The sequence below is a fragment of the Phalacrocorax carbo genome, chromosome 2, assembly GCF_963921805.1.
Source record: "Phalacrocorax carbo chromosome 2, bPhaCar2.1, whole genome shotgun sequence".
In the NCBI taxonomy this organism is placed as follows: domain Eukaryota; kingdom Metazoa; phylum Chordata; class Aves; order Suliformes; family Phalacrocoracidae; genus Phalacrocorax; species Phalacrocorax carbo.
The window spans coordinates 129,342,023-129,356,047 of NC_087514.1; the positions used below are offsets into that span (position 1 = coordinate 129,342,023).

The window sequence follows — 14,025 nt, forward strand, 5'->3', positions numbered from 1 at the left end:
TTGAAATGAGAAATATTATATTCCCAATATAAAACATTTCAACACATTACAACAAGCCTTTACCTTTGCACGGCAATTCCTTTACTACTGGTAGGACATAAGCCACCAAGGTACAGACTGTACCTACAGCCTCTTAGGTTAGGTGCTTCACTTGTCATTTCAAACGTGGAATCTCATCAGTCAGTCTTGTAACAAATGTACCTGAAGCTCTAGGCAGTACAGATGTTCAACAACCTATGTTAAGATATGTATTTTTGAAAATACGGGCAGTTGTTTTCTGATTCAGTCAAGTATCTGTACTAGTCCTTTTCATACCATCGTCCATACAGAGCAGCTGTCAGTAGGCCAGAAGAGGTTCTATTTTTGCTGATGAAATAGTGGTTGTCTTTCCAGCCCATGTGATCAGCAAAGTCCAAGGTAATACCAGATGTCAGCAGTAAAGGAAAGATATAAGTGGTACTCATATTTCCCCATAGCTGGAAATCTATCAGAGCAGTGGCATCTGTAACCTCCTGCCCACAAGTGCTAAAGCTGAGACCACCACACTTTACTAATGCACAGGCCTGGACATAGTATGTGCCATGCACTGTATGGAGCCCATCAAAAACGCCCAAAGCATATAATTCATCAGTTAAGACAGCTCTCTGATAATTTAAGTAGCAACAAAGGGTATTAGCACAAACCTGGAGCTCTCCTTTTTCTCCCCATACAGGAACAAAAGTGAAGTTGTCATACATCATTTCTGCATAAAATAGAGGAGGTAACTGTTCATTTCCTTTTTCTGATTCTCTGCCGGGGGTCTCTTGTCCCTCCTTAAAGCAAACTCCATCATCCATTGGGGCGCTCGTAAAAGTCTTGCACGAGTGATCTAAGTTCTCTCTGAATCTTTCATTACACTCCAAACTGGTTTTGTAATCTGTGGTAATCACAGGTATTTCTGCTACTATGAGCTTGCCACCATAACTTTCCATGTTGTGGTATATGAATGACTTGACTGGAGTATATATGCCACTCCCTGTCATGCCCAAGGAAGGGTGGTGGATATTAGCTGCTAAGATATTGATGTTGAAAGCTGTTGCAAAAGCTTGTTGAAATTCTACAGCAGACAGAAGTGGGAGCTGGTTCATCCAGGCAGTTGGATACACAACTTGTTTCAAATTGTGTTGTCTGATGAGGTTCACTGCAGGCTCAAAGAACAATATATCAAAGCATGTGAACATACCAAACTTGCCAGCAAAAGGGGTATCAAAGAGTTTGTAGTCAGGCTCTGGAGGAGCATCAAAAGCATATTCAAAATACAGATTGTGTTTGCGATATGTGGCTACCAGCATACCATCATCACTGAATGCCACGTTGGTATTGAACTGATATCTTCCATCCGACGGGCAGTGAGGATCGGTGCACTCACAGGGTTGCTTCGTTCCTAAGTTTGCCACAAGGAAAATTTTGTTCTTCAGCGCCATGCAGCTCAGACGCTGAACCACCTGGAGAACAGTATGGGGAAATGTAAGCACTTCAGAATATGGAGGGGAAAGTTTTACTTAAGTAGCTGTGACATATTTAATACTTTTCAAATTATTATTTTTCAACTGGAAATTAAATGCATTTGACCTTACCTGTAAAATTTAAATGTACTGATGATTTTGTGATGTAAGCTATTGGAACCAGTAGCTTTCCAGACTGAAAAGTATTTTGGATACTAATTTCAAAATAGCTTTGAAAAAATTATCTGGGTTTTATTTCCTGGAAAGTAAGTAAGTAAGTGATCTCTCTATTTCAAGGGCATTAATTTTCAGAACATTCTGACTGTTGCAGGAGCACCAATGGCTTTAAAACACCCTAGGTAAACTGGAAGCTTTGACAAAGCACCGTTACTGACCTGGGTGTGCCTTTAGAACAGCAAACACCTAACAATGATCATTTGCACCTGCAGCGGCTTGTTCCTGCAACTCCATGTTCATACTCTAAATTTAAAAAAAGCCATTACGAGCTACAACTTGGAGTAGCAGAGATGCAAAAGGATAAATTTTGCTTAGTTACAGAAAAGAAATACAACAAGTCACAGACTAAAGTATTACTGGGATGTTTCTTCTACGCCATAGTCAGCTGTACCAAAGGCTGCCAATACAGCAATCTGCAAACAGGATCTGAACAGCAAACTGAGGTCTTGCTTGTGCATGACCATTGGTAGTAAAGCTTCACAGGCCAAAGTCAGTCACCATTTACAACTGCATATGGGTTTGCGCACAAATTCTGTTTAGTAGGAATATAGTGATTACCTTCATTATATTGACTACTGTAACCTTAGTAAGAAGAAATAGCTTGCATTACTAAGCATGGTTATTTTCATTTCAGTTTCAGGACAGTCAGTTCAAGTACTATTTTTGTAACTTGCAGGTCACATCTTCTGTAATCACACCTGGTCTGTGCTAAGCTGTGACTTCTGTTACATTATAGCACGTCAAGCCCTGTTACTTGTGCTAATTATTTTACACACAACCACAGAGTCAGAATGTTCTAATGTAATTAAGTCATTAAAACTGAGTAACAAGAATGCATCAAAAGTGAAGGTACTGCTGTGTTGTTTTATATAAAACAATGTTGTTCAAAATAAAATCACACACAACTTATCAGACAGTAATCACCATTTCATAGGTTGGGGAGGAGGAGATGACAAATCCAGATGGCTCACAAAAAAGCTAATCCTCTTGCACGCATGTATCTAAACCCCTCCTCTGCTAAGAATGAAACTAGCATCAACTGAGACTTCATGAAAACAGAATCTGGTACCATGAGCTGTTAAGCTTCTTGCTTACTTCCCTAAGCAAAACTACTAGAGCTAGTTTCCCACTTGGAGCACAAATCTAGAATTCAGTCATTCCACCCCTCTGCAGAAATCACTCCTACATTTACCTCTGTGTCATTGAACAAATATGGCTCTCTGCATGGATTCCACTTCACAGACTGTGAATGCAGAACGAAATCTAAGTAGGGATAAATGGAGCTTCTGGTGAAGTTGAAGCCATGGATTCCATCTTCAGGAAAAACAATGATCTGTGCTCCCTGTACGTAAAATAAAGGCATGTTTTGTAGGCAAAGCAAACCCAACCTAAATACAAAGGGGTAAAAAAGGGAAATCTCATGGGTAAAAAGAGCTAAAGAAAGCTAAGGATAACCCAAGTATGTTTTGATATGAACATGGTTTGAAAATATCTTCTTTGACTTCACAGTAGGTGTAACTATATGTATAAAAAAACTTCAATCCAATGCATAGCTTTAGCTTGAAAAATAACCTATTTGACACTACTTTAAGAGCATGCAAATAAGAGCAGACTTCAACCAAATTCTTACCAAAAGTATTCTCTATTCATCATTCAGGTCAAAGACTAATGTTAAGATTTGTCTTAATCTTTTTTTCAGAATTATGACTTTTGCAGATGAACTCTGTCAAAGGTGTGCTATCCGTGTCAAAGGTGCAGCATCACTTAGTCCGGGCTATATACCCTGATGAGGTATATAGGGTTGGATAGGGTACTAGAAGTATTGTTTTCAGAAACAGCTTGACTGTGGAAGCAATGCAGATTCTGGTAGATATGTAGTCGTGCCAGAGCTAGGCTGGCTCTTCCTGAAGTTGAGGGAGATCTGTTCCTAAAAACGTGGTGGATTCCTTTTAAATCAGACACAGCAAGTCACTCAAATTCCTGTGACCGTTCAAAAGTCAGTTCAAATGTGTTATCTGTGCTATGGCTTTAGGATAATTTATGTGTCTTGGATGCAGTACTGCATAAAAATAGCTACTATGTTTATGGACTGTGATGCCCAGTCATCACTCTCAAAAGAACCCCCACCACTTTTTCAATTTATATAAAAATTGTTATTCTTCTGTTACAAAACAATGGATTTGTGAAACTTGCAAGTCAGGTCTTGTCTGCATACGGACAGTAATGCCTGCTTCCTCTGACTAGAACCAGCTTTGGGTTTTCTTGGGGCGGGAAGGAAATAAGGCTGTGCATAAGAACAGCCAGAAATACTAGTCTCTCCCCTCTAATTATATTTAGACTGAGAACCATTCCATGGAGGGTAGGAGAAAGGAATGGAAAACTTTACTTCCACAAAGTTGTTAAGGTGGAACATTCATTTCCAGAGACTTTAACTTGCTTAGATTTTAGAAACATTCAGGAATTTCCATTGAGAGCACTGGCATAAAATCAAACCTAAAGACAGCTGCCTGTAAGACAATCTTTCAATAAAAACATTCCATTTCAGAAAACAGAAAGGAGCTAGGTATTCAGACCAAAATAGAAAATTAATTGCCCTATACTAAATAACTATAGGCATATTTTTCCAAGCTTGGAATAACTCAAGTTAGGCAAGCTGCTAATTGGCCTGATTTTTTTCAGAGCTGCTGGCAGATCAGAATGTCTGAAAAAACAGACCATACTTATGTATATAAATATGGCTTCAGTTGCCTGGGAACGCAAATGTGGAAGATTATCCTCAAATAGCACTTACTCTATATATACATAGGACACACGCAACTGCTACTAAGCTGCAGCATACCTGTCTTGCAGCAGCCACTACTTGCTGTTCATAGATGTCAAGGTTTCTGCCCATGAGTTCCAGCGCAGACTGTCGATCAACCAGGGCTGTTGGGTTAGGGCTCAGTATGGACTCGTGTTCATACACAGCAGCAACATAATGCCCCTCCCTCTTAACTCTTCCTGAGACAACTTGAAAGCAGAAAAGGCAGATGGACAGCTTCCAGCACAGATCCACCATGGTGTAGGCCATAAACCTACAGTGGAAAAACCAGGTGGGGTGGGTGGATCTTGAGCAACAAACAGCACAAACAAACCGTTTGAACTGAGTGTGGTGGTTTTAAATTCCTGAACAACCATGTGTCTATTGTTTCTAAACCTTAAATCTGTGTTGGTGCTTTAAGCAATGGTTTCCTGTTTAAAAGAATTTTAGCTTTGTATATAGTTCTACTGATCTCTTTGCTTCGTCTCCCTTTCCAATTAACTTTACCGTTCATTTATAGATCTTCCACACCATGCATCAAAACATCTTTGGGAAAAGTTAAAAGCAGCTTACAAATTTGCAATTTCTCCCCCATTTGGTGATGGGGGATATATTGAAAAGTAGCATTTCCTAAAATTATTTGGACACAATATTTAGTAGTAAAGTAGTGACAGAACTTACTTTATCAATACTGAAACAGAGAATTGCCAAAAGAATTACACTAGACACTACTTCTCCATTTATCTATCTTTCTATCATGAAAATGCCTCTCCTGCTGGATTATGGATTCAGTCTATTCCAACCGCATGTATGTAATAAATAGACTAATTTGTCTCACACAGTGCAGCTTTTTCGAACATTTATAAAAATGTTGAGTTTAATTCAGATCTGCGTTCCTCCTATAAAATGCAGATAGGTAAGGTTAAAAATACTTTCATAGTAAAAACAATAAATCAAAAATCCATACAAAATGCAGAAAATTTCCATTACTGAGCTTTTCTTGGAAAAAAATGAAGAATTAATGAGTCAGAAAGGCTGGAGCACTCTCTCCAACACGGGCTCCCCATGTAGCCTTTGTTGACTTCCAAAGTTGGGAAAACCATTACTTACACAGAACAAGGACTGGCTGACACAGCCAAAGGCTGTGCCATGCTTAAGAAATACTATAGAAATGCCATGTTATTCTCACTGTGTGAGAATTCTGTATTTCTAACAGTGTTACTGGTATCATTAAGGAATTAAATCTTGAATATCAGTGAGGTTGAAAGACCATGCAGGAGAGATGCATTGATGCTGTATATTGGCAGCCCACAGTCTTCAAGTTCAGTTACTGGCTTTTCACTTCTATTTGCTCTTTGGTAATTCTTATCCAGGGGGGAAAAAAGTGTTCGAAAACACTCTTGGTGTTTTTCAGTCTTTGTGATCCACAACTCCCTGAATTCTTCCAAAGCAAATACAGAACCTGAAAGACACATGCCTGAAGAGCCTTCTCTAGTTCCTATTAAGAGTTCAGCAGGAGAAAGAGATAAATTTTAAATTTTAAACTAATACCGTTTTTATTTTTATTCATGTTATATTAAATGTAGTTTTCTACGTAAAAAAGAAAGTCTATGGCAGGTTAACTTAAAATATCTCTTTTCTTAAATTCCAGAATGAAAAGCAGCTAATAAGTAATCCTCAGTACTGTTTTTTTGTCTAATCACCCACTGGTTTAGTACCTGACAATGAACAAACTGGAGCATGAAGAAAGCTATTCAAAAAGCATTTAGCAAGTAATACCTTAGTTTAAGCCACTTGTTTGCTTCCATGAGGTCTACACACTATTTGCAATACTGGTTTGATAGCAGCACAATCCCGTGTAGGACGGGAAAAATCATAACCTTAGCACCTATACTAGGCAGGAGACTTGTTTGCTCAACCAAAAAGTTTTAATATGCAATTACACCTGTAAGGTTCCATGAGTAACTTAGCTATTAGAGGCTGCTAAGTTCAACTACATATTCATATTTTCTTGAGGCTTAATTTGCCAATGTATACACATATACATGCCTTCAACAGTGAATTTAAGTTACCTAAAGCACAATGAAAACAGAATAAAGCCTTGGCATCTCTGTAAACAGCTGTAGTAAAGATACTCCATTTATATAAAGTTTTGAGAAGTGATGTGCAATAAGCTACCCTTGCTCTTCTGCATCTTGAGGAAAACAGTACTTATGGGGAGGGGCTGATTTGGCAACGTCTATCAAGAAGAAAGGATCCTACTTTGCCTGTGCAGCTCAGTTTCGCAAATGAAATACCAAGGTACACGTGAAGATATAAAGCAGTAGCAGTGGGAGGGAGAGGAGAGGTGGGAAGCCTCTCACGGTTAAGGAAGCTGCTGAAAATAAACACACAGTGTGGCACTTCGCTGACAAAACTATCTTTTCTATTTCTGTCATCCCTTCAGAGCCAAAATGCCTATTTAGGACAGGAATGGGCTCTAGTCATCCTTTCCTCAACAAAATTGTCAACTATGATGTAATTAGAATTCATCATTACTAGTGACAGAAAAAGTTGGAGAGTTTCAGATCACAGGATGGAATTGCTATGTGTTAGGAAAATAGCCTTTTTGCCTTCTAAGCCAAACACACCAACATAAAAAATTAACAGGCAATGAGCTTCTACAAAATGTTGTATTTTACAGATATGCTTGGAGAATTCTCATATTTTTGTCACGGTTAATTTTCTGGTGGTCAGAAACACTCCAAAGTACTAACCTGAATCCCTTCCTCGTTTAGATGCACAAGAGGTTTAGCACTGAACATCCAGTTACACAATCCCACCTGGCTGAATCTGGGACAACTAAAATAATTTAATAACTAAAATAATTCCTCTGAGTCCTTACCCTTGGCTGTGATTACTGGCTCCCTAATGCCTCTCCCCTATTGGACAGCTTAAACAACAGAACCCTCATGGATTGCTTCTAACACAGAGATGTGACAAGCTCCAAGGCTGGGCTTGGGGATAGTAATAACCTTTCCAGCCAAAATAATGATACCATCAGGGTTTACTCAGCCCTTAGGCTGTGAAACTCCAAGCAAGTCTCAGCCACATTCTTTTGTTCCCCCCCCCCCCCGCAACAGAAAGTGCTACACTATCTAATAAATCTTTTGCTTGAAGAGAAGGTAATTTGATTAGGGTCTACAGAGCTGTCACCTCACCTGAGCCATGACTTCAAAAGAAATGTTCATGAACTGAAATTTAATCTCTTTTTCTGTCCCTTTCCTGTGATTTATGTGGTCTTTTGCATGGCAGATACACTTCAGTAGGATCATCTCACCCAAATATAAGTATTTCATAGCAGTATTACTGTCATGCAGTCACACTATTCTAGTCACAGTTCTGTACAAAAGGTAGAAAGTCTGGTGTTTAAGTTTGGATGCTGATGCAGACAAGTTTTTCCCCAGTTTTCAGAACCATCTAACCTCAGTACTTTATGAAGTAAAGCATCCAGTCACTTACTTTTCAACAACTTTGGAAACTTAGAAGTTTGTCAACTCTCACCGCACACAGATGTATACACAGAGAAAGGCAATACATACCGCACTTCTTACTGCCTTTATTCTCAGAAGAATCCAACAGACTGTAAAAAGCAGTAGCACAGCACTAGCCTGGGTCCTCTTAAGTGATTAATAGCAAATGCCTGCTAAGCTGTAGTAACAGAAACAGTAATAATTACTAGGCAAAATGTTAAATTTGCTATGAAAAATATCATTAAGTCTTTTTTACATCGAGTGATATTCATGAATTGTGATGTTGTTGCCATTCTAATATATAAAATATATAACACAGCAGCCCATACATGTAAAACTGTAGTGAAATTCAGGTTTTTTCCCCTGATCCCTCCTGTCTACTGCTTTAACATGCTGCACTGCATTTTAACACAGTATTTTACAGGTTTTTATGAAGGTTTGTTTAACAATGCAATCATAGCTCAATGTAAACTGGTATCTCTCATTTCCATTTCTGAAAAATGTTTATTCCGTGTGCAATACATTACATAATATTGCCCAAGTTTCCTGGCTTTTGTCCAGAGGCACAATCTATTTTTAAAAATGCTGCCCATTCTAATGCAATGTTTCGTAAAAAGTTTTATGTATTTCCCAGTATTCCTGAAACACACTTTGCCTCATAATTAAAAGACCTATGTTATTGTGGTGACAGAGTGAGGATTAATCGAATGCTGCTGTTATTAGTGGTTCAGCTCAAACAACTCAAGATAGTAGCACAACCAGTGCTCTCTGGTTGTGCTACCATCTTGAGTTAGTCTCTCTGCTCTGGACAAGTCAGAGGGCAGGGCAGAATATGCCAACTGTGTCACCTCTCAGACACCTGCAAGCTTGACATGGCCAGCATGGGCAGAGCTAAGTATAATGGTGCGTCCCATCCTTGGTGAGGATTCTGGAGAAACCTCTCACTCTGCGCTCCCGCTTGTCCTCATAAATGCTGGTGGCAGGTATCTTCACCTCAAACCACCCTATACTTTGCCCAGCTCTGCGTTAGCGACCTCTGACCAAGTCCACAAAGCTGGAGCATCACACCGCGGCGGCGCCCGCCCTAGTTACAAACGCGCTTCGCCCTGCAGCTCCCACGGGCCTTACAGATCGAGCTGCCACAGGCCAAGCGCGGCTTTAGGGGAGCCTGGGCCGGCCCGGTCACCCCCACTACCCCTTCCCGCTTGCCCCGCTTTGAGGCCGATCGCTCGGCGAGACGCGGAGCGCTACTCCCGCTTCCCCTGACCCTTACTAGGGGGAGTGCGCGGCGGCGCCCGCCCCAGCCGCCGACAGCCTCGGCCGTTACCCTCGTTGCCGCCGTTTAACCGCCGCCCCCCCACAAGCCGGCGCGCCGCGAGCCTCACGCTGCACCGCACCGGACGGGGTTATGGCGCCCCCTGGCGGCTGCTCCGCGTGGGGCGGGGGGGCGGAGGAAAGGCAGGCCTCTGATTGGGTGCCCGCTCTAGCCAATAGGAGACTTCCTCCAGCCTTTGCCCCGGTCTCGCGCCGCCTGCCAACGGGGTCAGAGGTGGATGCCTGCGGCCCGTCAGGTCCGCCCCCTCTCCGCTGTCTCATTGGTTGGGTGGCGTGTCAGTCAACTACACCCGCCCTTCGGCTGGGGGTCGAGGGGCCTGTTCCGTCCGTTTCCCTGGCGAGCGGCTCCGGCCGGTAACCGGGATCGGGATGGCGTCCAGGAGCGGCGCGGACGGGGAGGCCGTCAGCGGGGCACAGCTCATCGCTGAGTCCCTCAAGGCCCAAGTAAGACTGCGGGGTCGGGGGAAGCCGCTTCCCTACGGCGAGCGGGGGGGGACAGTTCCCGCCGCCTGGCGGCGGGGGGGCGGCCGGGCCGGGGCGCGGGGGCTGGCGGGCAGCGAGCGAGCGCGCGCGCGCGCGGCCGGACTCACCTAGGCGGCGCTGCCGGTGCCCCGGGGGCGGGCGGGGAGCGCTCGCCCTCTCGCCTTGTGGGAAGGAGGGAGGTGCCGCCGCAGCGGCCCGGTGAGGTGATGACCCCTGCGCGGCTTCCCCCGGTGCTTCTTTATTCCTTCGTACGAGGTTACACCTTCCCGAGGCCACCGAGGCATCCCTCCCCGTCAGGCGCTTCTGACCGCCCGCTGCCCTTGGCGGCTCCTCCTTTGCAGTTACCACAAGTCTGTGTTGTCTCTAAACTTGAGATAGTGCTGAAGGGGTACTGCTCGTAGCGAAGGGCCTTCTGTTTGGTCTGTAATGCACGAAAAGGTAGTGGAGTTGTGATAAAAATAAGCATAGTCCTTTCATCTCTAAGTTTCCTGGGCATGGTACCATCCCAGTTGTTTCTTGGAGCCTTTTTTCTGTTAATTGTGAAAGTGTAAGAACATGTAATGATACAAGGAATTCTCAGAAGAGTCGAAGTTGACATACTGAGAAACAGGAAGGTGATACAGCTTGGATATCCCGAGTAAGAAGTGGTCAGTTAAAAAAAACTAAACATATGTTGACTGAGAAGCTGAGCTGAACAGTCGTGGAGGCACTGAATTTTGGAGGCCTACCAGCAGTGGCACAACTACAGAGGACTGAGTGCCAAGCACTATCTGCCATTGTATGCATTCCCACAGTGGCCTGTGAACTTTTATCATAGAATCATAGAATGTCCTGAGTTAGAAGGAATCCACAAGGATCATCAAGTCCAACCCTTGTCCCTGCACAGGACAACCCCAAATTCACATCGTGTCTCTGAGGTCATTGTCCAAGTGCTTCTTGAATATTACCACGCTTGGTGCTGTGACTACCTTTCTGGGGAGCCTGTTCCAGTGCTCCACCACCCTCTGGGTGAAGAACCTTTTCCTGATATCCAGCCTAAACCTCCACTGGCACATCTTCCTGCCATTCCCTCGGATCCTATCATTGGTCACCGGAGAGAAGAGATCAGTGCCTGCCCCTCTTCCCCTTGTAAGGAAACTAGGCCATGATGAGGTCTCCTCTCAGTCTTCTCTCCTCTAGGCTGAACAAACCAAGTGACTTCAGCCGCTCCTCAGATGGTTTCTGGTCTTCACCCTTCACCAACTTAGTGGCCCTCCTCTGGACATAATGGATATATTTGCATTTTATGTGAATGTATGTGTTCTTACAATTTACTTTTAGACTGCTTGTATAGTTAGTATAACTGTGTTTCACATGTTTATTAAAGCTATCTTTTGGAAACAATTCTGATTTCTTCTAACATTTTTCTCTTTAGAGTATTGAATACATGTTTGGCATTGTTGGTATTCCAGTCACTGAAATCGCAATTGCAGTCCAAGCTGTTGGAATAAAATATGTAGGGATGAGAAACGAACAAGCTGTAAGTATATATCTATAGTAGGACCAATTCTTTCTTTCAGCTGTTTCACAACAGAATGAAATCTAATTTACGTTTTTCTTACCAGGAAGAATGTAGTCTCTGAATGTTTCTTTAAAGAACCTGTAGGGAAGCAGTTGCTGTCATTCTAGGATAAGGGAGAGCATTGGTGGATTGGGTTGGGTGTTTCTTTTTCCCCCTTCCATTTTTAAAGTGCTCCCTCTATTTTTTTTTTTTTTTTTATTAATGGAATTACATCTTTAAGGGAGAGAAGATAGAATGGATATAGGGAGCAAAATAATTTGAACAAAGTATCCTACTGTAGAGAGAAAAAGTTCAATTTTGTCTCCTTCAAGTAATATTTGTCAGATTTTTATATGATACTTTTTAGGGAGGCTCATCTAGGTTTGGTGGGGGTTTTTTTCCTGTACTTTTCTATAGATTTTCCAAGATACTTCTCCCTTAGACTTTTTTACCATCACTTTCTTTTTCTGATGTCCTGCCTTCCAAATGAGGACAATGTTATCATTCTGTCTCTGATTGGTAGTATTTTAATTCCTTTTTTAGAGCTTTCTTAGCTAATTCTTTGCTTTTTGCTTGGAAGAATGTTTTAATTAGGAGTTACTACCTACAGGCCTAAAAAGGTAGATTATTCTTTGTCTCTATTCCGTTCTTGCAGTGCCCAAAGAGGAAAGTTTTCCTGCTGATAAACTCGTCCTGACTATTTTCAATAATCGTAGTATCTTTTTTTCTTGAACTGTGTTCTAAAAGTTCAGCACACTGTAGAAAGTTCTAATGCTTCTGAATGCTCAAAATCAAGCATGAACATAGGCTTAGACAGCCTTAATTGTATATATTTCAGCTTTATTGTCTCGATGTCAGAAATTGGACTCAAGCTCAGTAGCATTTTGATGTTATGCCACTAGTTCTCAATTTGTTTGGTTTTCCCCAGTAATAACTCTTTAAGCATTCAGTGGTTAGGTAGTCTGAGGCTGAATATAATAACCACAGGTTTATAAGTCTTTTCAACGATTGCTACACAAGCTGATGATATTGGACTGCTAGCATATGAACCATCAGCTTTCCATACTCACAGTTGCTCTACTATGTTTGTCAATTTTCCGTAGGTGATGCCAACAAATAAATAAATAGTTTGATTATCAATTATTATCTTATCAGGAGATTTTTCTTGTGTTTTAACTTGTTTATGGATCTGGTCTCTCTATGAACACTATTAATTAGAATTTTAGCACTTTTGCAAGGAGCTCCTTTTAATATTCTGGACCTGCACGGCATTCAGGTGCCTGTATTTTGCAACAGTGTTCTTTTTCTGTTTTCCACTGTGTAGTTCATAGCCTTCATGGATTGTCCCAGACATCAATAAAGTACTAAAATAGTAGTGCTCCTAAATCAGTTGGTCATAAGCTATATGTTTTGCTGTCTAATCATTACATCCTTGTATTGGAATGTGAGAATTTTCAGAGGAATGCATGTCTATATGGAAAATCTGTAATGTGAGGGAGGCAAATATATACAAATATGTTTAAAAGGTGTATTTTATTCCTTTGAAGGACTGGGAATTCAACACATTCTTTATATTCCTGTAGGCCATTTAGCAAGTATTCTAGTTTTAGCTTTGGTTATTAACATGATTAAAATTAATTTCCTTATGTGTCTGTAATTAACAGAAGATTGCTTTGCACTGCCAAATGAGATGCTGCCCTGTTTATTATTCTTTACTAGGCTCTTTTCTGTTAGATTGAAGAAGACAAGAAGCATTCTGCTGTGTAAATGGTGAGGTACTTTTACTTAGGGGAATAACAATAACATGAAGACTTGTTTTTACATCAAAATGTCAGGGTTTCTTTTCTTTGGGGAATGGAAAATGGTGAACAAAGATATATCTTGTGGTGGGTTTTGTTTTGTTCTTTGTCCTCAGTGAAGACGTAGAGTAATTGCTTGGCAGAGGAGGGGGTACATGGTTATACATAGTATATTCAAGATACACTTAGTATTTACACATGTCATGGTTTTAATTGTCCAAGTTTATTAGTTGTGTGGTCTGGCTGTGGAAGATGTGTGTACAGCTGCTCCCTTTATTGGTGAAGGCAGCTGTATATGATCTGAGATATATGGAAAACAAAGTTTTTTCCAGGGGTTGAGTTTCTGCCTCGTTTCTGGGCCAGATGTAGCAAAAGCCCATAAAACTTCAGAATAAACTGTTTGACTAGAAGAACTAGGTTAAAGCACGAGGTTAAAAGCAAAGTAGAACTACCAGTATCCATTAGCTAGTCTCCTGTGGCATGTAACATGGCATAAGCTTGCTACAAGCAGTTAAACCCGTGTCCCTTGTGCCGCTTGAACACTGAATAGTTACAGTGCAACTCAGTAAGGGTGTGCGTTTTGTGTATCTGTCCCTGGGTAATCAGAGGTTGCTGTGATTGTTTAGAAGACCGATAACTCAAGCCAGTTTTAAACTTCAAAAAAACCTTTATGTTATTCATTAACCGCACACATAGCTAACATTTACTTCTTAATCTTTAATAATAATGACCACTACATATTCGAAGCAATCTCTTCTTGATAATTGTATCCTAAGTTAGTCATGAGTATGTAAGGTGCTGGAGCTGGTACAGCTTAGTTAGTATGGATGGTGCT

The 14,025-nt window shown here is 41.4% G+C and overlaps 2 protein-coding genes across 4 annotated transcripts in view; one reads left to right on the forward strand and one right to left on the reverse strand.

The window, feature by feature from the left end:
* Positions 1-10,066, reverse strand: BTD (biotinidase). Of its 3 annotated transcripts, none has more exons than XM_064444331.1 (6): positions 9,959-10,066; positions 8,105-8,211; positions 6,301-6,377; positions 4,561-4,795; positions 2,914-3,063; positions 1-1,484 (listed from the first exon to the last, which is right to left on the reverse strand). In XM_064444331.1, exons 3-6 carry the CDS (start codon positions 6,327-6,329, stop codon positions 300-302), a joined length of 1,599 nt encoding a protein of 532 aa, XP_064300401.1. In that variant the 5' UTR covers positions 6,330-6,377; positions 8,105-8,211; positions 9,959-10,066; the 3' UTR covers positions 1-299. The 3 variants fall into 3 exon arrangements, with proteins under 3 accessions (XP_064300401.1, XP_064300400.1, XP_064300403.1); XM_064444330.1 differs by lacking the exon at positions 9,959-10,066 and adding an exon at positions 9,307-9,424; XM_064444333.1 differs by lacking the exons at positions 6,301-6,377; positions 9,959-10,066 and adding an exon at positions 9,307-9,424 and having other exon boundaries at positions 8,103-8,211.
* The window catches only part of HACL1 (2-hydroxyacyl-CoA lyase 1), a 25,923-nt gene continuing 21,538 nt past the window's right edge, over positions 9,641-14,025 (forward strand). The window contains exons 1-2 of the mRNA XM_064444328.1: positions 9,641-9,812; positions 11,266-11,370. Coding sequence (XP_064300398.1) covers positions 9,738-9,812; positions 11,266-11,370 — 180 coding nt within the window. The 5' untranslated portion in view covers positions 9,641-9,737. The remainder of the gene's footprint in view (positions 9,813-11,265; positions 11,371-14,025) is intronic.

Bases quoted from the DNA above. Each gene is read 5' to 3' on its own strand.
- BTD (XM_064444331.1), bottom strand. From the start codon at position 6,329: ATGGAAGCAAACAAGTGGCTTAAACTAAG. The intron at 4,796-6,300 runs GTATTACTTGCT...TTTCCACTGTAG, and splicing joins AACAAGTGGCTTAAACTAAG to GTTTATGGCCTACACCATGG. The intron at 1,485-2,913 runs GTAAATGTAGGA...ACTGTTCTCCAG, and splicing joins ATTTGTTCAATGACACAGAG to GTGGTTCAGCGTCTGAGCTG.